Source organism: Ambystoma mexicanum, chromosome 6p, assembly GCF_040938575.1.
Source record: "Ambystoma mexicanum isolate Mex_15411 chromosome 6p, UKY_AmexF1_1, whole genome shotgun sequence".
Taxonomy (NCBI): domain Eukaryota; kingdom Metazoa; phylum Chordata; class Amphibia; order Caudata; family Ambystomatidae; genus Ambystoma; species Ambystoma mexicanum.
In genome coordinates this window covers 26,226,422-26,251,600 of record NC_090935.1, presented here as the reverse complement: position 1 = coordinate 26,251,600, position 25,179 = coordinate 26,226,422, and the positions used below count along the sequence as shown (strand labels likewise).

Below are 25,179 nucleotides of genomic sequence, written 5' to 3'. Positions count from 1 at the left end.
AAACTCTGCAGAGATATTGCGGCCAGAAGAACGAAAGTGCACTAATCCATCGCAAACGGAGCCTAATCTAAGAAGTTCCAAAATAGACCTGGGAAAAAAGCTTCCCACAATTCATCACGCAAAGCTTCCTCTGTCCTTAACTAAAACAAATAGCAAAACCCCTGTTGGACCAATTAAACAACTTTGGGCATGGCTGCCAAAACCTTCATTTTCAAATTCTAGCAAATAGCAGTCAGAAGTGAGGCATACAACATCTGAAACTCCATCTCAAACAAAAGATGTAGCCTCACTGAAATTTGGATCATGGAACACCAGGGGATTTAAACACCTAACAACGAACGGAGATACAAACCTTGGGCAATTTGATATCGTGGCTCTCCAAGAAACTTGGCTAGCAGAAGCTCCAGCAATAGATGGATACTCACTCGAAATTGCACCAGCCAAAAAAGCTGTCATAGGCCGACCGTCCGCAGGTTTGCTAATAGCCGTAAAAAGCGGCTCTGGCCTCGAGATAACCAAAAAACGCTCATTTTCCCAAAGTCATCTATCAATTCAAGTGGAATGGTCAAGAAAAGACCAGACAAGTAAAAAGTCTTTAAAGTCAACATTGGCTGTAATAACGGTATATTGGAACCCGAAAGCAATCTCAGACGAGAGATTCCTGAGGATGATCGAAGCTGAGATCGATGACATTCAAGCAAACACAGAAATCACGATGATTGCGATTTGTGGTGATCTAAACGCGTCTTGTCCTGTTCCAAAAAAACCACCGACCAACCTAAAAGAGCCACATCGGGGAGACTCAAGAGGACAAAAATGGGTGAAATTGATGGACTCGAGGCACATATACAACGCAGCCCAAAAGTCAACAAACGCGCAACAAATACCGACATGGGAAAGAGCTCATCAAAATGCCAGAATAGATTATATCTTTACTTCTGAACCCCTGCTAAACCTCCTAACATCTTTCAGCGTGATACGAGCAAAAGCAAGTGACCATAATATCGTGGAAACAACTTGGCTGTCTGACAACTCCTCAAAAACAACTATGGAAACAAGGGTCGAAATAAACAACCAAGGAAACCGGCTAAGGATGACAAAAGACCGGATTGTGGAACTTGCTGAATTTTACAGGCAAAAACTTGCTGGTGAAGAAAAAAACAAAAGCCAGCACACAATAGACTATCAACCCCTCTTGATCCCATATCAAAGTGACTATTCAAAAACAACCAGTAAAGCCCCACAAGGCTCACACCAATACAACAAACTCCTGGTTACAAAAAGAAGAGCACTTAGAAAACTCAAACGACAAGCCCAAAAGACAAACTCACAATTGCTGAAGAGGCAATTTAAAGAGGAGACCAAGAAATATAATGGATGGTTAAAATTCCACAGAGCTGACCTCTATCAGCAAGACGCCGAACTAATGTTAAAAAAGGTTAATGGAAAAAATTCTCGTGAGTTTTGGATCCTTTAAAAAGGGGCAGGAAATCCTTCAATCGCAGCAACAACAAATGCAGTAAGCGAAGAACGCTGGATACAACATTTTACTACACTTTTCAAGAAACCTCTGACTCACTCGATTCAAACTTGTACCTACACCTGGAGTAGTACACTGTGGGAAGACTACTCAGACAAAGAGGACATCGAAAAAGCAATACAGACTTTAACCACTTCAAGAGCGCCTGGTCCTGATGGGATATCAAATTTCGATCTAAAAACAAACCAAGAACCATGGGAATCTTTTATCAGCATACTCTTCAAAGAAATCTGTCGTTCAAAATCGTTTCCTAGCTCATGGTCATCAGCAACGGTGGTAACAATTTTCAAGAAGGGAGAAAGATCTGATCCATCAAATTATCGACCGATCGCCCTATTAGATACAATAGGGAAAATCTACGGCTCATACCTGCTCACAAGTTTCCAAAAGTGGGCAAAGAATTCGTCATGTTATGACCCGTTGCAAGCAGGTTTCACAAAAAACGTTGGAACAACAATAAACATAAGCATTTTAAAAAATCTGGCAAGGAAAAAAGATAAAAAGATCTATCTGGCATTTGTGGACCTGACTCAGGCCTTTGACATGATCGATCGAGACCTATTATGGGCGAAGCTAAAAAGATGGAAGCGCCCCGAAAAGATTCTTGAACCTATTATTGCACTACATGCAAAAACATCTATCAGAGTAAAGTTAAATCAGACCGGTACCCTGTCAGAAGAAATTACAACTGAAAGAGGCGTAAAGCAGGATTGCCCTCTGGCTCCGGCCCTCTTCACGGCTTTCCTCGGCGACCTAAAAGACTCCGAAGACCAGCCCAGAACTTTTCCACCAAAACTAGGGGGCACAGAAATTCCGAGGCTGCTTTATGCTGATGACATTATCCTGATAGATCAGACCTCGATCGGTCTCCAACGGCAGTTGGATACTTTGAACACTTATGTAACTAAGAACAATTTGCTGATCAATAAAGAGAAAACCAAAATCCTGGTTCTTGAAAGAACAACTAAACCAAACCAAAAACCTAACCACTGGTCGATAGACTCCATAAAAGTGGACCAGGTAAAGGACTTTAAATACTTGGGGGTTATGATTGACTCCTCCGAAAGAGAGACAAGTATGCAATCGAACCTATGGGAAAAGACACAGAAATTATCCTCCCAGGCAAAGGCCCTAGACAGAAAATTTGGCCGATTTTCTTTGTTGCCTGTAATAAAATATTACAAAGGAAAATTTGTTCCATCAATAACATATGGAGGAGAAGGTATGCCAACTATTCCGCCAAACACCTGGCCACAATTGGAAGCCTATTTCTGGCGAGAACTGCTACACCTTCCGAAATCGACATCCCTACCAGCAATTCGAAGGGAACTGGGACTGCTGTCACTGAAGGCAACTGTCGATTGGAATGAGATGGCCCTTTTTAGAAAAATCATTATGCCAGACTCCGCTCCACAATATAATATGCTTAAAGATGAAACAACTACAGGGAGAAGCGAAATCCTTGCAAAATGGGTGCTCAAACAGAAAGCCTCTCTGTTAAAGATCGGATGCGATGAGAACGATCTAACCCGAAATCCAATGCGGGTGAAGAAGAAGCTCCAAGAGCTTGACTGGATTGATACATTGGAAAAAGCAGCTGCCAATAAGCTCCTTGGCCATTTACCCATCCAACCCAAAAAACTAAATGAAATCTACCAAGTCTTCACATGCTTTCCGGACAAACGAAGAAGAAACATCTTCCTAAGGGCCAGGCTAAACCTCTTGCATACAAACGAGATAAGAGCTTTAAGAGGGCTATCAAACACGAACAAGTGCCGTCTTTGCAAGAATACTGCTGAAATCGAAACAATAAGACATCTTTTGATGACATGCCCGAAAACCGTCTATCTCAGGAAAGCATACTTAACCCCGCTCCTGGAATCCTTCGTCCTCCGAGAGGAGGATACCTGGTGGTGCCGCCTCCTAAGTGGGAAAAAAAACCGCTGGACGATAGCAACAACTAAAATCCTAGAAGCTGCTTTGGAAAAATGCTTGAAAAACACAAATCCAACATCTTAAGGACAGAAGCAGACACAGCGACCGGAATACAGGAAAAAATAAAGAAGTAAAGTAACAAAGAAATAAAGAAAGAAATTATCAAATGAAAGTAATAAAGTATAAAGAACCAAGGAAATTAGAAACGGAACCACACACAACCACAAACAATAATGGACACAATTACGAATTAACAACCTTTGTAAAATCAATTTAATTTTGATAGCACACAAAGTAAAAAAAAAAAAAAAAAAAGAAACGAGACATAGACATAGGCATCATAAGTACTGTTCAAGAGTAGCATTGGCCCTTTCTGTTTGACCAACAGTCTGAGGATGGTAAGATGATGAGTATCTGTCGTCGATGTGAAGAGAAGCGGTGAGCGCTTTCCAGAATTGGATAGTAACTCAAAAAGATCTCACAATGATGAGCATGCGCACAGGATAGTAACTCAAAGAGATCTCACAATGATGAGCATGCGCATGGGATAGTAAGGATCTCACAATGATGAGCATGAACACAGGATAGTAACGCAAAGAGATCTCACAATGATGAGCATGCGCATGGGATAGTAACTTAAAGAGATCTCACAATGATGAGCATGCACACAGGATAGTAACTCAAAAAGATCTCACAATGATGAGTATGCGCTCGGGATAGTAACTCAAATATCTCACAATGATGAGCATAGCTCAGGATAGTAACTAAAAGAGATCTCACAATGACTGAGCGGGTGACTGCAGGCAGCTGATAGAGGTATTGAGACCCTCAGTGGGTCTGTTAACTGTGTTAGTGTTTTTTACCTTGACTGCCTCCATTGCTGTGGTCTCCCTGCCCCCCTCTGCCCTTGCGTGTTGTTTCTTCATTTTCCCTCCCTCCCTCCTGCCTCCCAACCCTCACACTGCATTGTGATTGGCACACCCTCCCCCTCCCCATTACAGGCGATCTCAGGGCAGCCCCTGCCCGGCAGCCCCATGGCTAAGGGCCCCTTAGGCAAAGAGCGGCTCCTCCTGTTGTGTCTGCAGGTGTCTGCAGGGGACGCCAGTTGCCAGTCAGTCTTTAGGGTAATCCCACAAGCTTCCTTGCACAGTCTGACCCTTTTTGGTTGTGTAGTATTCCCAGTGTTGTGCAAAAACTAGGCCTTTTCTCCCCCTTTTAGGATCCTCAAACTTAGGTGTTTTCCCTGTGTTGTTATAATATGCACTGTGTCAGTATTTAAATAATTGCATTGTGAAAAACCAGGCCTTTCTCCCCCACATAGGACCCTCAAACCTAGCTGTGCCCTCCTACCTGTCTCAGACCGGCGCATTTTGAAAACTCTTATCCTGAGTGTTGTAGTCTGTCTCATTGTGCAACTGCTTGCCTCTCGCTGTCTTGTCTGTCCACTCCTGTGACCATCCCTAGTGTTCTCCCCTCTCCCTTTCACCCCTCCTCTCCCACCTTACCCTATGGTTCTCTCTATCTCTCCTATCTTTTCAAACTGCTTCTCTATCGACTATCCTGCTCTCCTCACTAAATCTGGTAGCAAAAAGTTTAAAAAGGACATCCTGGTCTCCAACCCAGGCCTCCCTATTGCTGACATCTACACCAGTGCCTCCTCCAAGGAAACTCTCACTGACATCCTCTTTGTCGTGCCTTCACCAGACCTATGGACCCTTCATAGGGTCTCTGTACTCTCCCCTCTCCCCTCTTCTCCACTAATGTTGGGACCCGCTGGGACGTCCTCTTGGCCTCCTTCCTCTCCTCTAAGGTCATCAATAATGTTTACTCTAATGTGAGCGTCCTAGTCCAAGGCCCTCAGGCCAACCTTCACCTCTTTGATAGGCGCTTCCCGCGCCTCATCAACTTCCTTTCTTCACCTGCTGTCTCCTCTCCCCTTTCCCTGATTACCCCTCCTCCCCCTTCCGCCTCCTCCTTGGCTACCTTGCCTCTCCCCTCCCCCTCTACCCCCTCTCGGGCCCCTACTACACCTCCGCAGGGTGTACCTCTGATCTGTACCCCTCCACAGAAGTCCTTTAAGGATGGCAACCTTCTGCATATTGCCACTCTAAACTCTCGCTCTGCTGTCAAACACTCCTCTGAGATCTGCCGCCTTCTGGAAGAACTTGACCTGGATATCCTTGGTCTTACCGAGACACGGTTCACGGACATCTCTGTCACAAGCTTTGACATGCTCCTACCTGACGGCTACAAGATCCTCTCTGCCCCCAGAGCCATCCGCTCTGGTGGGGATGTAGCCCTGATCTTCCCCAAGTGGATTCCTGCCTCTGTCACTCCTACGCAGGCCTACTCCTCTTTTGAATGCCTCGTCTGCAGGCTCTCTCTCTCCCCTAGCCACTTACTTACTGTGGCTACTATCTATTGGCCACCTGGTCAGATTTCCACCTTCCTCTCTGAGTGGGCGGACCTCTCCTCCTCACTCTTGGCCTCTATTACTCAACTTCTCCTTCTTGGAGACTTCAACATCCACCTGAATGCCTCCTGTCCTCCCTCTGGACTCTTTCGCGACCTCTGTGACTCTCTCTCACTCACTATTCTCCCCTCAGGCCTGACTCGCTCTGCAGGGTACACCCTGGATGTTCTGATCTCCTCTGACCTTCCCCTCTCTGTCCCTATCACCACTCCTCTCTTCTGGAGTGATCACTTTCTCCTCTCCTCCCTCCTTACCCTCCATATCCCTCAGGCCAAGCCACTTCCATCACTGCCACCCACCTTCTCGGTCATCCGACCCATGAAGCGCGTGTCAGCTGAGGCTTTCACCGCCACCTTCTCACCCCTCATCCCCCTTCAGCTGACTCTCATCCTGACAGAGCCCTCTCTATGCTCTACTCTGCTATATCTGATAATCTTGATATCCCTGCCCCTGTCATGAGAATCCGCCTGAAGCCCAAAGCCAAATGCAACTCCTGGTACGACTCAGACCTCCTCAACCTAAAACGCAAGAGTAGGGTGGCCGAGAGGAAATGGCAGGCTTCATGTACATCCTCTGACAAACTGGCCTGCCGCCTGCTGCAAAGGCAATACCGGCTCTCTGTCCTAACTGGGAAGAGAGCACATATCCAAGCCCGCGTCTCTGCGGCATCTAACAACTCAGCTGAACTCTTTAAAATATGCAAGGAACTTGCCAATCCTGCCACAGTCTCTACCTCTCCTGTCCCCTCCCAGGCCATCTGTACAGCACTGGCCTCTCACTTCATCTCTAAAACTCAGGACATCCTGTCCTCTCCTAATATCTCCTCTCACCCCCCACTACCTGTTCCTCCCCTGGCCTTTCACCAGCCAACCCCCCTACCTCCTTCTCTGCCTTTCCCCTATTGTCTGCAGACGTGGTTTCTAGACAAGTCCGATCTATGATCCTCTAAAACTGTCAAGGACCATATCGACTCCCTGGCTTCTGCCCTGGCTGATTTCTGCAATCACTCCTTTGCCACTGGAGTCTTCCCATCCACCCTGAAACACTCCCTTGTGACCCCCTTTCTCAAGAAACCCTCTGCTGACCCCTCCTACCCGGCTATCGCCCAATCGCCATCACTCCCTTCCTGGGCAAGCTCCTGGAGAAATTGGCCATCTCCCAGCTTAATCTCCACACTGAATCTGTTGGTTGCCTTCATGACCATCAGTCTGGCTTCAGATCTGCCAGAAGCACTGAAACTGCTCTTCTGAACATACGTGAAGACCTGCTCTCTAACCTTGACTCTAACACTCCTTGCATCCTCATCCTGCCTGATCTCTCCTCTGCCTTCGATACTGTCAACCATGCCATCCTGCAAAACCGTCTCTGCGATAACCTGGGTATCACTGGTCAGGTTCTGGCATGGTGGACTTCTTTCCTCTCTGACCGACCGTCCCAGGTCCAACTTGGGTCCTTCCTCTCCGATATCTTTTTCTCTAACTGTGGTGTCCCCCAGGGGTCTAACCTCTCTCCCTGGCTTTTCTACTAATACCTGGCACTCCTGGGCCACCGCATCGCTGCTCTCTGCCCCCACTTCCAGTGCTATGCGGATGACACCCAGCTCATCTTCAGGTTACCCTCTGCCTCCTCCTCTACTTCCCTCATCTCTGACTGACTGTCTGCTATCCAGAAGTGGTGTACCGCCAATGAACTCTGCCTCAATGCCAGTAAGACTAAGATTTGCCTCATCGGCACACCTGCTCCCTTCTTTCCTGTAGCTCTCTGGCCGGCCTCTCTTGGCCCGCTCCCGGATCCCACCGGCAAGGCTAAAAACCTCGGGGTCATCTTCGACTCAACACTATCCTTCTCTCCCCACATCTCTGACGTCTCTAAGAAGTCACACTACCAGCTGTACCTCCTCATGGGTATTCTTCCTTTACTCTCCTTCCCCCAGAAGCTCACCGTCTCCAGAGCTCTGGTTCTCTCTAGGCTGGACTATTGCAACAGCCTCTTTCTTAATCTGCCTGCTTCTGCTCTCCGCCCTCTGCAACTTATCCAGAACAGGACTGTGAGACTTGTCCTTGGCTCAAGCCCAGGGATCGTATCTCTCCAGGACTGAAATCTCTGCACTGGCTCCCAGTGGCTGCGATGATTAAGTTCAAAACCCTCTGCATCGTCCACAAGGCCTTCTGGGGTCGGGGGCCTCAATACCTTCAACTCTCTCTTCCTAAATATCTTCCTTCTCAAGCTCTTCGCTCATCTAGCTCAAACTCCCTGAGGGTCAGTCGATTCTCCAAGCAACGAGTTGGTGGTAGATCTCTTTCCTCAGCTGGGACCTCCCTCTGGAACAACCTCCCTGCCTCCCTGAAACTTGAGGAGAATCATCTTCGGTTTCGGAAGCACCTCAAAACCTTTCTCTTTGCTTCTGCTTTCTTTCCCTCTCTCCCTTGCTGACCCCCTGGCTGACACTGAAACTGTACTGGTTACCTGGCCACCCTCTGATCTCGGGCCCAGGTCCCCTCCCCACCAGGCTTCCTGCAATGCCTTCCCGGCCACCTCTGCACTTGGGGACTGTTTCTGTATCCCTACAGTCCCAATACCAGCACTTGACACCTGTTGTCTGCCTTTACCCTTGCACTTTCCACCTACTGGCCTTACCTTAATGTTATTTATTTATTTATATCCCAAGCACTTCACTATCCTCTCCCCCTTGCTCCCCCGCACTTCTCCTCCATCCCCTTCCCTGCACTTGCGCGATCTGAATGACACTTGGCCTAGTAGGATCGTTGTTTGTCTTTCCTCTGTTCCTTGCCTCGTCGCACCTTGAAACACTTGTGTATAGGCGCGTTATAAATGCAATAACATATCATATCATAACACGGGATAGTAATTCAAAGAGATCTCACAATGATGAGCACGCGCATGGAAAAGTAACTCAAAGAGATCTCACAATGATGAGCACGCGCATGGAAAAGTAACTCAAAGAGATCTCACAATGATGAGCACGCGCATGGAAAAGTAACTCAAAGAGATCTCACAATGATGAGCACGCGCATGGAAAAGTAACTCAAAGAGATCTCACAATGATGAGCATAGTACGGGATAGTAACTCAAAGAGATCTCACAATGATGAGCATAGCACGGGATAGTAACTCAAAGAGATCTCACAATGATGAGCATAGCACGGGATAGTAACTCAAAGAGATCTCACAATGATGAGCCTGCGCACGGGTTAGTAACTCAAAGAGATCTCACAATGATGAGCATGCGCACAGGATAGTAACTCAAAAAGATCTCACAATGATGAGCATGCGCACGGGATAGTAACTCAAAGAGATCTCACAATGATGAGCATGCGCACAGGATAGTAACTCAAATAGATCTCACAATGATGAGCATGCGCATGGGATAGTAACCCAAAGAGATCTCACAATGATGAGCATAGTACGGGATAGTAACTCAAAGAGATCTCACAATGATGAGCATAGCATGGGATAGTAACTCAAAGAGATCTCACAATGATGAGCATAGCACGGGATAGTAACTCAAAGAGATCTCACAATGATGAGCATAGCACGGGATAGTAACTCAAAGAGATCTTACAATGATGAGCATACGCATGGGATAGAGCACCGCCTCCTCTATTTTTGTTTCATAGTCACACTTTTTTACTGCTTTTTTCACTTCACGTCTGCTTGCGTTTCTGTTACCCTCTGTGACCCCTCTTCCCGCCCTCCTCCTGCCTCCCCAGCCCGTGATCGGCTGAATTTGTTTAGAAAACCAAACCTCCTTTTTTGCACTGAGACCAGGATGGTCTTCAACATCTGCAGGCCGGGAAGAGCGTGTTCTGTTTAGCCATCCTGGCCGATGAGGTAAGTGCCCCTTTTCACCCCCTCTGTGCCCCCTCATCCATTTTTGTTTGTGTCTCCCCTTTTTACTGCTTTTCAATCTCTGTCTGCTCCTGTACCGGTTTCCCTCTGCAACCCATCCACAGCCCTTTTCCCCACCCTTCTCCCACCTCCCAATCCTGTGATTGGCGCTTTGGTTGGGATGCGCTCTTATCAGAGAACTCCAGAGCAGCCTTGCCCGGGCCACCGGCTAAGAGCCAGAGGCAAAGGGCAGCTCCTCTTCCAGCTAGCTCCAATCACTGTTTGCCCTGCTTACCCATGGATGCCGGGCAGAGCATCCTGCAGGGCAACTAAGGTAGGGTTGATACAGGCGGTGCGCACAGCAATTACAGTGCTCAATTAAAACCCTGCCACTAACTCCTTCATTACCACCATCATATTATAGCACTGTGTAGATCACCTGCTGCATCCCCTAGATAGACCGATAGATGTATTGGGAGTTATGGGAGTAGGAAATGTGCCGCACTTAGATATATTTTGCACTTAAGAATTGTATTGCACTAAGCTGCAATTTTGGAGTAGGCAAGGTGTCACACTAGATGGATTTGGGGGTAGGATTCCTAGTGTACTTAGTTGGATTCTGGGGGTAGGAAATGTGTTGCACTTAGCAGTAATTTGGGAGTAGGAAAGGTTCGGCACTTAGATGGATTTTGGGGCAGGAAATCTGCTGCACTTAGATGTATTTTGGGGAGTAGAAAATGTATTGCACTTAGCTGTAATTTGGGAGTAGGAAAGACATCACACTAAGATGGACTTTGGGAGTAGGAAATGTTTTCCACCCATTTGCCATCTGGTAGTAGGAGCAGCGTCGCTCTTAGATGGATTTCTGGGAGTAGATATATGTATTGCACCTAACTGTAATTCGAGGGCAGGAAATGTGTTGCACCTAGAAGAATTTTGTGATCAGAAATGGGTCGCACTTAGATTGATGGTGGGGCAGGAAATGGGTTGCATGTAGATGGATTTGGGGGTAGAAGATATTGAGTAGGTTAACACATATACTGCGCTCAGAAGAAATTGTAAAGATAAACAGATGTAACGTATGTGAAGAACTGTAAAGGCTAACACATGTATTGCCCTAGAAGAAATTGGAAAGGCAGCACATGTACTGAACTCAGAAGATCTGTGAAGGTTAGACAGATTTGAGGGTGGGCAGAGTGTTGCACTTAGATAGACTTGGGAGTGGGCACTTGTACTGCACTTTACAATGTTAGACTGTTCATTGCGCTGTAAGGTATACGAGGATAACCTATCCGTTGTACTTAGAAGATCTACATGCTAATCATTGTAACATAATGATATCTGCAAGTATCCTTGATATTGCACTTAGAAGATGCCTGAAGGTAGCCCAATATAGAACTTAGAAGATATAGAGACCCGCACATCCCTAGTGCCTGTCATGGGGGACATTCCAAACTTCAGTGAGTTATCGTGCAATCGGGTTCATTGCAGCAAGTCAAACTTTTCCCCCTCACAGATGTCGCCACCGAGCCTTGTGACCTGCACAGGTTTACGTGGGTCCCCTTCACTATTAGTTACCTGGGAGTTGTGGCTGCCCAACACAGCACCATGCTATATGACTGCAACTATGCTGTGTGTGTGACGTAGCTGGTGGTGAAATGTAGATGTTGGGCACGATTACCCATCACCATCGTGGGCAAGATAGTTCTCATTAAGATAACAGTGCTCCCTAACCTCTTCCTCAATATCCTACTATGGCCTGGACAGTCATTCTTCCAAGAGGCAGAAATATGTAGATTTGTGTGGCACTCCAGGGCGCTGCGGTTAAAGGGGGCCACGCCATCTCAGCCATATGAGAGGGGAGGATTTACAGCCCCTGATTTACACTTATATTGGGAGGCTCTTGGTTCTCGGAGGGTCCACCCTGCTCAAAGAACAAGATTTGTCCTATAAATCATATTTTCCAGCAAAGGTTCCCAAAAGGTGCCAGACTCCATGTATATATACATCAGTAAAAACCTCCTCAAATACCTCAAAGTGGTCAAGGTAGCAGCGCCAAAGGACCCTAAGGGCCACATGTGCCTCCGAAATATCAACATCGATTGTTCGATCCTCTGCATTGTGGCCCAGGGGTCCCGTCTCTCGATCGCTCCAGTTTCCCCTTCTCTTCTGCCATACTCTGTCTGGAGATTTCGAACCTTCTTCAGAAGTCTGACTTCTAGAAGGAGGAAGCAGCTTTTATTCTCGCCTCTTTACTGTCCCAAAAAAAGAACAGTGGGCCTGAGGACAGTTTAGGATCTTTCTTTCCTAAATCTTTCCCTACCTATCCAAACATCCAATAGAGGCACCTCACCTACGGTGATTCATGATAATGATGTGTTATTTATAGAGCGCTTCCACCAAAGCACTATACATAGCACATATTCACATACAGTTGTCATCCCAACCGAAGTTGGTACTCATTTATCAACCTCAGAAGAATGAAAGGCTGAGGTGGCCTTTCTGGGATTCGAAACCTGCATATCGCATATAGATCGCAGAAGTGAGCGCTCAACCCGATGAGTTGTTTTACAGCTTTGCCGTTAAAAATGCAATGTCACAATAACAAAACATGTTGCATCAGAGAGGATTCTGGACATCAAACTGTCTTCTTTGCATTTGCTGAGTCGGCAGGAGACCTCAGCAACTGGTTCCAACAACTGCTGGGTCTGATGGCAGCCTCCAACCTAGCCATTCACTTTGCACAACTCAGAATGAGGCGACTACAACTGCACCTTTTAGGCTCTTGGGATCAGGAGGTAGAAAATCAGTCTGCAAGAATTTTCATCTCTTAGATCCGAAGTCAGACTTGCTCTGGTGGAACGATGAGAACAAGCTGCAAGTTGCGGTCTCCTTCCGGGAGCCGCCTCTAATGCATATAACATTGGACTAGTCCCTCTTGGGTTGTACACATACTCTGTGGCCGTTGAAGCAGAAGGAGTTCCATATACATTTCCTAAAGCTTCTGGCCATTTTCAAGATATTGAAATCCTTTCTGTGAGTCATCTGGAACTCTGCCATCCTGATAAGAAACGGCAGCATGACGCCCATGCATATATCTGCAAGCAGGGGGGCACTAGTTTCCCTCCCCTCTACAGGTTGGCCATTCAGATCTGGGAGTTGGCTTTCCAACACCAGAAATCGCTCCAAGCAGTTCACTTGGCAGGCAAACTCAATACTCTAGCAGCCGCACTCACTCGCCTAACACAATCCAACCACGAATGGGCACTCAAGACCTCAGTGGTTCAAAAGATTTTCCAGACTTAGAAGCATCCATGGGTGAACCTCAAGTGTCATCTGTTCGCACTACAATAGATATGGCCAGTTACTTCCATATTATGCCAGTTATAGCAGCATGATATGATACACATTGGTATTTGTATTTAGCCTCTACACAATTGTTTCTAAGCACCACAAGATGGGAGGGGAACAGAGGACTGACAAGACAAACGATCTTACTAGTCCTTGTGACATTCAGATTGTGCAAGTGCAATGAGAAAGTGGGTGAGGGGAGAAGTCAAGGAAAGGGGTAAGGGGGAAGTGCAGTCAGGGCAGCAATGCTCTGAGTGAGTGCAGGGACGGCAAAGGACTACACATGTGCAGTCCCAGACCGGAAGTGCGGGGTAGGCCAGGAGGCAGTGCAGGGTGACTGGTCGAGGAGGGGCATGGTACCCTGTGTGACTCTGAGGGCCACCACACAACCAGTCAGGATGAGCAGTCAGATAGATTAGCAGAGGAGAGGGAGAGAGAAGGAAAAGGAGAAAAGGAAGGTCTTGAGCAGCTTCGGGAATATCAGGTGGTCCGCCTCAAGTCTGAGAGGGGCGGGGATGCCATTCCAGAGGGAGGCACATGCAGAGGAGAGGGATCTACCCCCACTCTCTACTTGGAGAAGCGTCTAACCCACAAAGAGTTTGAGGTAGCTGAGTGGAAGGCTCTAAAAGAAGGTATTTAGGAAGAGAGAATTGGATATAGTAAGGACCATGGCCCTAGACAGCCTTGTGGGTGATGCAGAGGGTCTTGAACTTGATCCTTGCGGCCACCGGTAGCCAGTGGAGAGATTTCAGAGCTGGAGAGATGCAGTCCCTGAGCTTGAGGACAAGGGTAAGTCTCGTAGTCCTGTTCTGAATTAGTTGAAGGGTGCGAAGAGTAGAGTTAGGAAGATTGAGAAAGAAGCTGTTGCAATAGTCAAGCCTGGAGAGAAGCAGAGCTCTGGAGACAGGTGGTTTCTGGTTGAAGGTGAGGAAAGGTAGAATATCTCTGAGGAGTGCAGCTGCAAGTGGGCCTTCTTGTCAAGATCTGTGATGTGAGGAGAGAAGGAGAAAGTAGAGTAGAAGATGACACCCAAGGTTTTTTGCCTCACAGGAGGGTATGGGAACGGGCCCAAGGAGGGTGGCCAGAGAGAGAGAGAGAGGGAAAGCGAAAGCAGGGGTCCCAAAGAGAAGAATCTCTATCTTACTGCCATTAAAGGCATGGTCTAGTAAAAAAATGTATTGTCCCTACGGGTCGGCCATGTTTTTTTAAGCCTAAGTGGCTCAATTTTAGAAAACTTTCCTATGGACCTTACCCGAGTTTTCGTCCATTAAACGCACGCGAAAACAAGCACCAGGGAGCTGCCATTTTCTGAGAATCCTATCTTTTCCCCCATCGCCCTGGCTGACCTGCTTTTGCGGCACTAAATCAATTCCCCCGCCCCTGAGCCTGTCATCAGCAGACTCGTACCGCCCATTTCCCAACGCCAAAGCACGTCTCGTGCCAACATTCGCTGCGCTTCAGCTAATGACGTGTCGCCATGGAAATGGCAGGATGCCTCTTTCATCAATAAGTATAAACACACCGTTTCATAACACACAGCAGCAGATTTTCGATTCCATTCCTCTCTCTGTGTTACTTTGAGTATTCTGTGACTCGTTTCAGTGCTCTGGTCAGCTACCTTCGCCGCTTGTAGCCCGTGTGAACAGATACCAGTACCACCGCTATAAATTATTTTAGTTTGTTTAACACACAATGGCTACAATAATGCCCTACATGTACGAGCCCGAGTATACCGAGGAGGAACTACTGGAAAGGGAAGCACGCGAAAACGATGGGGATTCGGACGGCAGTTGGCAGGATGAATCAACATATGAAGAGCCTGGGCCTAGTCGAATGGACGGCGTCTCCACCTGGTGCACATGCAATCAGTGCGAGCTAATGCCAACTGAGGACGAGAACTGCTGCTGCCGAGAAAACTCAGGATGCCTGGCCTACATTTCGGAAGGCGAGCCACGCCCGCAATGCATCACCGAGCTGCCAGACTTCAGGGCAGCCTGCCTCACACGGGCCGTGTTGAGAATAATGATGGTGCTTATGCACGAACTTCGCGCAACTGTTCATCCTCGTAATCCGAGTAACGAGTAAGTATACTCTGCTTGTCATGCCACTCCTATTTCATGTTCTTCTACTATATCCAAAATTACATCTACATATCATTGTAACGCATGTAAGTCGTTCAATAGTGTGCATTGTCTAGATAGCATTTGTCCGAGCAGAATGCCATTAGTTACAAGAATTGTCATTGACAACAAACGTTTATTAAACTTATCTTGCTCATTTAAAAACAGTTTGTTTCATTCCTTTTCACAAGTGGCACAGGCTGGTGTCCTATCGTTCCTTTACATGGTAGCTCCACGGGAGGCTTGGACACCGCGTTCGAAGAGTGATACCCGCCTGTGCCGTTCGTGCCATTAGAGAAACGTTCCCGAGTGACAGCGGTCAGTACAGGGGATTTTCTCTCGCTGTGCTGCAACCTGACCTGTATAATCTTTAAAGTCTTGTATTCTTGTGTCATGAAAATAAGATACAATATAAAACACCACATATATTTTAACAACGGTTGTTTCGATTTTTTAAATGAATCAAGTGTGTCTCCATTCAAGGATGGACGTCAGACATCTGTGCTCCGAATGGGTGAAGGTCTGGTCGCTGTGAAGCAGGGTGGTCACTATCTATCTAAGCTAACATAACATATTCTCGATAATGCATGCACTAAATAACACTTGTTCAAAGTCTTTCAGTGAGTTATGTCTCTATAAAAGTCACACATATGTCTATACTAACAATTACCATTGGATTATACAGGCCTTAGGGTCTTGACCACTATAATACACCGGTTGAAGTGTTGGTCTGTGCTCACAAGAATCTCCGGTATGTGGCATTTGTTATTGAGAAGCAACGATATACTGATATAAAGGTGGTTCGCGCCAGTGGATGCGCGCTGGCATGGGGGGTTGTCGGAGGCGCGAAAGGCCAATGTGCCAAACTACATGTACACTTCAAAACGTGTCCCACGCCAAGGGGCCATCGATCACATGGCCTCCTCAGACCCCGTGTCTCCACGCAGGCCTCCCCTGAGGCAGGCCGCCCCCATGCAATCCACATAAGTGTGTCTCCATTCAGCAGTCTTCCTGTGCCTTATCTGCACGCCCCAGGCCCATCCATCCCACCCCCCTCTATCAAATGCGGTTCGCGCCAGTGGATGCGCGGTGGCATGGGGGGCTGTCAGGGGCGCGATAGGCCAAGGTGCCAAACTACATGTACACTTCAAAAGGTGTCCCACGCCAAGGGGCCATCGGTCACATGGCCTCCTCAGACCCCGTGTCTCCAGCCAGGACTCCCCTTGAAGCAGGCCACCCCCCTAAAACCACGACATACATACGTCATTCATTCACAAACACACCCCTGTTTCTAATACTTTATAAACCACTTGACATGTCTCATGAGAACATCTTTGTGCTTTGCAAGTCAACTCCTGAACGTGTTACCTGGCAACCACTGAGATCTACGCTAATCTGCTCGTCGTCGTACTATCCGTGAACTTCTGTGACTGCTTAGAGCAAACCCATCAGTGTGCTACCTGTGGCCACCCACCTATTCTCCTGCAACATACTGCTCTGCTTGCTGAATCCAACTGTTTGTTGGTCAAGGTAAGGCCATGTATCCTAGTCATATTTCGCAGATTTTTAAATTTCTATCTATTTACGAGTTGAGTACATAATAGTGCTATGTTCATTGGTCTCATTGCTATTGACTTGAGTTTCCATTGCTATGCTATCAATAGATCTATTTATTTTCATCTGTGTCTATTGTCATCGAATTGCACCCTTCGGGGGTCCAGTCTATAATGTAAGCATGTTTCCTTCTCGTGCAATACAGAACATCCAAGGGATGAGTCACATGTTCAGTTTTTAGTCACATCATTTATACATTTCTGCAACGTATGCAAATACTAAGCCGCACATAATGAACTGGCATAGTTCCTGCGACCAAAACAAACCTTGCATTGATCATTGTATGATTCATTTACTTTTGTATCAAATCTTTATTCTTGAAGATTGTATAATAATGTCGATATTTACTTTTCAGATTTATCAACAATGCCTGCCTGTTCGATTAGCGGTTGCCCTTCGAAGACTCATGCTAAATCTGAAGGCACTACAATGCATGTATTCCCGAAAACTGTTGATCGAATAAGAGAATGGGTCAGACATTGCGGATATCCACTGGATGAGCTGGAAAGTAGAGTCCAACAAGTCTTAGAGGACAAGAGGGGTGATCGATACCGCATCTGCAGCCGGCACTTTTCCTCGATCATCCACATCTTGGGTAACAAAGAAGAATAAACGGCGAACGACACGAAAATTACTCGAAAACGCTATTCCAACTCTATTCGTCCACATTTCGCCGCCGGTGAGTCAAGTGTTCGGATTTAGCTTTAGGCCTTGCGGTAGTGTGTATGTATCCGAACGGATTAATTGATATTGTAGGTGTTCTATCCCTTGTAATAATTTCGATATTGATATGAGTGTATAGTTTTTTGAATAATGACATTTACCAATATATTCTTTTTCGATTTCATAACCCACAAATGAAATGTATATATATGGGAACAGGGAACTGTGCTTTATTGAGCATTTTACAAGTATTCTGTCGCCTTACATGGCTATTTTTAATATTGGCATTTCATTATCAATCATTAATTTACCTTTACAACTTCTTGACTATCCCTTGAATCTGAAGCAAGAACATTCTACATCCTTGACGTGGTCACAGTTATCAACCACTTCTAGCGCATATCAGGTAATCTTTCTAGGCTAATCCACTACAGACCTGTTTTATGCATGTCAAGAAATATTTTTATTTTATCGTGTAATCATTTTACCGAATGTTTGGTTAGTGCTTTCCAATTGATATACACCTTAGTTATCGTCCACTGGTGTTTGTTTTCAGTTATAATTAGTGTTATCCATACTAATGCAAGTACTGTCTTTCAGGGAGATGCTGAAGCGTCCGCCACATCTACAACATTTCTAGATGTTCAACAGCTGGAGGTATGGATACTGACAGCTCCATCGAGCGTCATCATCAGAGCTGGAATTCTTGTCGTTTGATTGTTCTACACAATGTTTCATTCGTGGTTAGCCGTTGATATGTACCTGTGCTGTCGACCCCAGGTGTGTGTTATGTTTTCACAATTGTAATCCTCACTAATGCAAGTACTATGTTTCAGGCAGTCGATGGAGCGTCAACCCCTACACTTGATGCAGAGCCTGACATTCAAGTATACGAATCGGCGCAACAGCTTTCGGAAGTGCGCACTACATTTGCAACATCCATAGATATTCTTCAGCAGCAGGAGGTATGGATACTGACAGCTCCATCGAGCGTCATCATCAGAGCTGGAATTCTTGTCGTTTGATTGTTCTACACAATGTTTCGTTCGTGGTTAGCCGTTGAAATGTACCTGTGCTGTCGACCCCAGGTGTGTGTTATGTTTTCACTATTGTAATCCTCACTAATGCAAGTACTATGTTTCAGGCAGCGTCAACCCCTGCACTTGATGCAGAGCCTGACATTCAAGTAATTCCAGGGGAAGTGGAAGCGGGACCATGCGTATACGAATCGGCGCAACAGCTTTCGGAAGTGCGCACTACATTTGCAACATCCATAGATATTTTTCAGCAGCACGAGGTATGGATAATGACAGCTCCATCATGCGTGATCATATAACGTGATTCCATTTGCTATACTTTCTTCCCTATTAACGCAAGTGCTGTGTTTCAGGGAGACGACGGAGCTTCCACCACAATCAAAACATCTCATTTAGATGATGCAGATGTAAAGGAATCGTTGAAATAAGTCGATGAAATGTGATCATATTTGGATTTTCCTTGATTCTTTTGGACAATGTATCTTTCGCAGTTATCTCCTTATATGTACCTGTGCGTTCGACCACAAGTGTGTGTTATGTTTCCAATATTGAAAGCCATACTAATCCAAGTGCTGTGTTTCAGGGAGACGACGGAGCTTCCACCACAATCACAACATCTCATTTAGATGATGCAGATGTAAAGGAATCGTTGAAATAAGTCGATGAAATGTGATCATATTTGGATTTTCCTTGATTCTTCTGGACAATGCATCATTTGTGGTTATCTCTTTATATGTACCTGTGCCGTCGACCCCAAGTGTGTGTTGTGTTTCCAATATTGAAAAGCATACTAATGCAAGTACTGTGTTTCAGGGAGATGTGGATGCCTCCTCTCCAATACAACCATTCATGGCAGTCCATGCAGAGCCAGAGGTATGGATACTGACAGTTCCATCGAAATAGATCATCACTGGTCGAATACTTGTCGTTTGATTGTTGCACGCAATGTTTAAGTCGTGTTTGGCTATTGAGATGTACCTGTGTGTTCGTCCTCACGTGTGTTTTATGCTAACAATATTTTGATACATAGTAATGAAAGTACTATGTTTCAGGGAGACGATGGAGCCTCATTCCGTGCTGTCTATGCGTATACAGAAAATATAGTCATTGCAGCGCAAGAGGAAGGGAGGAAATGCGGAAACGAATCGGAGCTACAGCGTGCAGATGTTGAAGGTCGAGTCAAAAAAGTTGCAAAGAAAAAAAAACAAAAAAAGGTTAGTTACAAACAGTTCATAACTTTAAAAAAATGTTTGTGCTGGGGACTATTTTATGTTTTTTTCCAGTCAATTCTACTGTTAAAACTGAACATCCCTTTTCCAATCTCTCCTCCAGTTACCCGTGGGTGTAAGAGCTATACTAACACAGTGAAGCGAATGAGAGATGTGGCTTGACAGACCGTGTACACTATGGAAGAACTATTAATTGTGGCGAGGCGTGTTCAGGCTCGAGATGCTCATGTCCAATGGCCAGAACATGAATTAACTGTGTTTGGAGACTACAGCAAAGTTGCATTGGACCATAGCTACAGTGCGACCGCACCACCACAAGAAGATGTTATTCAATGTATTGAAGATAGCTCTGAAGTAGTTGCAGATCGATTTACACAATCTACACCCGCCAAAAATTTGCCACCAAAAAACCTGTCGACATTGTTGTGTTCTCCCATCAATGTTGAAGTAATAGATGTCGAAATGACAGATAATGAACCAGCCGCAGCATCCATAGACGCATCAGAACTTGATATCAGCGATATTACTTTTCAATGTGTTGAAATCTCCACAACGTCACAGGCCGAAACAACGTTGACGCAGGATGACGGTCTAATGAAAGAGAGCAAATACATTGTATTCGACAGTTGTTTGATGGAAATTATAAGTATGCTGAAATGTGTGCATTCCATTAGAGGGAAAGTATGTGGGAAGCCATTGATTAATGTGACTCGTCAAATAAAAGGCAGTAACGTCAAAATAAATGCCGCCTGTAGATTAAATCATAGGTTCTCATGGTCTGCACAACCGATGCTGGGGAAACGGCCAGCAGGCAATCTACTGTGTGTAGCTGCATCACTTTTTAGTGGCTCCAGTTCTAGAAAGTTAGAGGCTTTCTTTCAGTTTGTGGGACTCCATTTCATTTCTAAAGCGCTGTACTACATATACCAACGTGATTATCTGTTTCCGGCCATTAGTGATGCTTGGAAAATTGAACAATTGTCTCTAGCAAGTACATTCGAAGGCAAACGATTCAGGCTAGCTGGCGATGGACAGTGCGACAGCCCTGGATTTTCTGCCAAGTGCTGCACCTACCACTTTCAGGACATGGATAGTAAGAAAATTGTGAGTTTGGTGGTCATGCAGGTAACACAATGTACATCGTCAGTGGCCATGGAGAAACTAGGATTTATAAAATCAGTGGAATATCTACAATCAAGGGGAATGCACATCGACCTCATAGCCACGGACAGACATGTTTCAATTGGCAAGACAATGAGAGAGCAGTTCCCACATATTAAACATCAATTTGACGTATGGCATCTTGGTAAATCAATCAATAAGAAAATCTCGGCTGCAGGGAAAAAAAAGGTTTTGAAAGTATTTTGCAGTGGTCACATTCTATCACCAACCATCTTTGGTGGAGCTCAAAAACTTGTGAGGGGTCAGTGAAAATACTACTTGAAAAATGGCGGTCACTGATGCACCACTGTACCAACGTTCACCGCTGGACAGCAAATGAACATTTCCACCAATGTGAACATTGCCCTTTGTCCCCAGAGGAGGCACGGAAGAAAAAGTGGTTGATTCCATCTTCACCAACACACAAAGCCATTGAGAAGATTGTTTTCGACAAAACTCTATCAAGAGATTTGAGAGGACTGACAGATGTCTGTCACACAGGAGATTTGGAGGTGCTCCACAATATGTGCCTAAAGTACAGGCCAAAGCGCTTGCTTTTTAGCTTTCGGGGCATGAAACATCGCACTCTACTAGCGGTCTTGGCCCATAACAGCAATGTCGGATGTGAACAATCTAGGACTAGGGGTAAAGTAAGGATGCCACGCTACACTAAGGTGTTTTCAAAACGAAGTAAGCAATGGATGATCAAACCAGTCTATGATGAAATGCAGTTCGACTTTGTGAAAGGCCTTATTGTTGCTGTGTTAGAGAAGCACAGATATGGAATTTTGGACGTTTCTGTGCAGAGCAGTGATCCATTGCCACCGAACATTGCGACTGTGCCATGCCCACCCGAAGCACAGCTGATTGTGAAGTACAAATCCACGGTTTAAATAATTGCAATACGATTGTCCTTTTGTAAATAAATGTTATTGTACAGTGTACCTGTAAACCTAACCCCTACCTTCACCAGCATGGGTGGCGAACAAGCTGGGTGTCATCTTTGAATTCTCTCTATTCACCTCACAATTGTTTATGTATATATTTTTCTCATGTTCCATCTCATGTAAATGTAAATGCTGCGCACTGTTAACGGAGGGGAGGCTTGCGTATTGCAAATAATAAAACAAACAAACAAACAATAAATCTCACTTTTAACTCAACTCCTGTGGTACTTTATACTTTCCCTGACCTTCCGCCAAAAATTAAATGTCTCAATTTGGGCTGCAAAGCTCGCAGACAACGGGGACAAAATTGGGGCACTTAGAACGCGCCAGCCAAGCGGGCCGTGACATTTGGGAGAGAAGCCAGTTCGCATTTGCACATTGAGGCGCACTACATAGACGGATTCTAAACTTCAAGTTCTCACAGATGCCTATACTACGTGATGTTGCAAATAAAGAATGCGAAGGACAGCGCCCAGATGAGGCCCACAAGTCGCACTGGAAGTATAAGGGTCTATTGTTTTTTGACCTTGAGATAGGGACCATGCCAAAAGAACTACATTTGAAGGGAGTGCGCAATAACGTAAGAGACGATAAGGCAGAAAATTCAGAAACTAGACCGAGTTTCAGTTTAGTTCAGTATACCAAAAACCGTTGTCAAGAGCACGGTCCGTTTTACAGACTGCATTACGAAGAGACACAATGGAAATTTCAAATATAATGTAAGTAAATCTTTACACGCTTTTATACCGGAATGAAGATTTAATGAATGGATGCATGAATAAATGAATGAATGAAGAGCTAGGAAAAGCAAGTAAAACGTGTTCTTAGTGGGCACATGGGCATGCAGGTCCACTGGTCTCACCGATCTCGGTCCTTGGCCCAGCCACTTTTCACTGCACTGCCTACCTGCACTACGGGACTGTCTCTGTATCCTTCAGCCCCTTCTCCCGGCATTTACCTTGCACTTGCCACCAGCTGGCCCTATTATTTAATTTGTATTCAACTAACCATGTACAGCTCTTCCCCATGCGCGATCAGAAAGACACCTGGCCTAGTAGGATCGTTGTCTGTCTGCCCTTGTTCCCCACCTGCCTCGTCACGCCTAGAAACACTTGAGTATAGGCGCGTTACAAATGCCATATCATATATCATATCATTCCTCACGCATGTAGACTAACTGTCGTTTATCATTGTGTGTTGCCCTCGATTTATCTCGTTACTTTTCGCATTGATTTTAGAGACGAACATACTCCATCGAACTATCCTTGCAAGCAAATAGTTTCTGATTGGCCGTAATAAATAAAATGAGTAATATTAATGAAGTTCGGCTAGCAAGACTAATTATAATTTTTTTGTTTTCATAACAGGTATTTGATCCCATTCTGCCACTGCCATCTGTTTGAGACACCGGCAGATGGATTCTTGAGCAGACACCTGCAGCTTTGTGTCAACAACTGGAGCACGATCACCATATTATGGGACGATCGCCAAGGGCCCACATGCCCTTACGCTGTACTAGTGGCTAGAAGCAACATATCAACCTTGAGGCTGGACTAGTGCCTAGTTGATGGAACAGCCTTGCGCTTCACCGTGCTTCCAAAGTGATTCTTTTTACGAAAATGAACACCCTGTGTACCATAAAGGAACAGCGCATGACTCAAGATGAAACGGAACAGTTATTGCGGATCTAGATAAAAGAAAATAAATGGCTTTCGGAATTCATATGGCAATTGCTGAATATTCTCTAAACATTTAATGTCAAATAAATGTACTTTACAAAATGTACCGTGTTGCTGTTTCATTTTAAAGTACAGTTTCATATTCCGAATTGTGGCGCGCTGTGTTGTGAGTTGATCTGTGTTGGTTTCCGGGTTCTGTGTGGAGTCGCGCAGAAGACGACTGGGCGCGTTTGCCTACACAGCACAGTAACGTCACAGAGAGAGGCGGGGAATATGAATGTTTTGATAATGTCAGGCTCAGGGGCGGGGGAATTGATTTAGTGCCGCAAAAGCAGGTCAGCCAGGGCGATCGGGGAAAAGATAGGATTATCAGAAAATGGCAGCTCCCTGGTGCTTGTTTTCGCGTGCGTTTAATGGACGAAAACTCGGGTAAGGTCCATAGGAAAGTTTTCTAAAATCGAGCCACTTAGGCTTAAAAAACATGGCCGACCCGTAGGGACAATAAAAAATTTTACTAGACACCATGCCTTTAAAGAAGAGATCGTTGGATGCGCACCATCCCTGAATAGCGGAAAGACAGTCAAGAATGAGCGAGAATGGAAAGGACGTTGAGGGTAGCCTGAAAGAGAGCTGTTGCGTCATCCACGTAACACTGATAGTTAGAGGAGAAAGTAGAAATTGGATGGGCTAAGGTGGCCAGATAGACATTGAAGAGCCAGGGTGAGAGGATAGAGTCCTGGGAAACACTGCATGTGGAAAAAGAGGTGGTGGAGAGAATGGATCCTGACTGGACTTGGGAGAGTCAGTCCAAGAGGAAAGAGGTCAGCCACGCCAGAGCCTGACGCGTGATGCCAAGGTTCACACTGAGACAATTGATCAGGGTGGAATGATTGACTGTGTCTAAGGGAGGGGAGAGGCCAAGGAGGATGAGGACAGTGTGAGAGCTGGAGTCAAGATCAGAGAGCAGATCTTCATGGGTATTCAGGAGAGGAGTTCCGTGCCTCTGGCCACTCTGAAGCCAGACGGATGGTCATGGAGATAACCAACAGATTCAGTGTGAATGTTTAGCTGAGAGATGGCCAGCTTCTCCTGGACCTTGCCCAGGAAAGGACTGATAGAGATCTGGCGGTAGTTAGCCAGACAGAAAGGATCGGCAGCAGAGGCGTTGCTAGGGGGGGCTAAGCGGGCTATAGCCCCTGGTCTTTTGGTTGTAGCCCCGGATAGAATCTCAGGAGCTACAGCCAAAAGGCTAGCTAGCCCCCAGTCTCAACAGTTCTGACATCAGAGTAGCCCCGGGTCTTTTCCAGACCTACCAACACCCCTGGTCGGCAGAAGAATTTTTTTAGGAGTGGGTGCACAAGGGAGTACTTGAGAAGAGAGGGAAAGATTCAGTGGCAAAGGAATGATTACAGAAATCTGCCAAGGCTTACGCAAGGGAAACAATGTTGTCCTTAATGGTTCTGGAGGAGCAGGGAAGCACCTGTTTAGATGAATCTTTCATAGATTGGACTTGTCTAGAAACATCATGAGGTGATATAGATGAGAGGGAAGAGAGACCGAGATGAGGGGCTAAGGGAGCCAG

At 45.8% G+C, this 25,179-nt stretch overlaps 1 protein-coding gene across 1 annotated transcript; it reads left to right on the top strand.

The window, feature by feature from the left end:
• Nucleotides 1-15,763: 15,763 nt before the first annotated feature.
• Nucleotides 15,764-23,713, top strand: LOC138511167 (uncharacterized). Its single transcript, XM_069626675.1, has 3 exons — nt 15,764-19,454; nt 19,634-19,795; nt 19,914-23,713. Exon 3 carries the CDS (start codon nt 19,988-19,990, stop codon nt 21,239-21,241), a length of 1,254 nt encoding a protein of 417 aa, XP_069482776.1. The 5' UTR covers nt 15,764-19,454; nt 19,634-19,795; nt 19,914-19,987; the 3' UTR covers nt 21,242-23,713.
• Nucleotides 23,714-25,179: the final 1,466 nt, after the last annotated feature.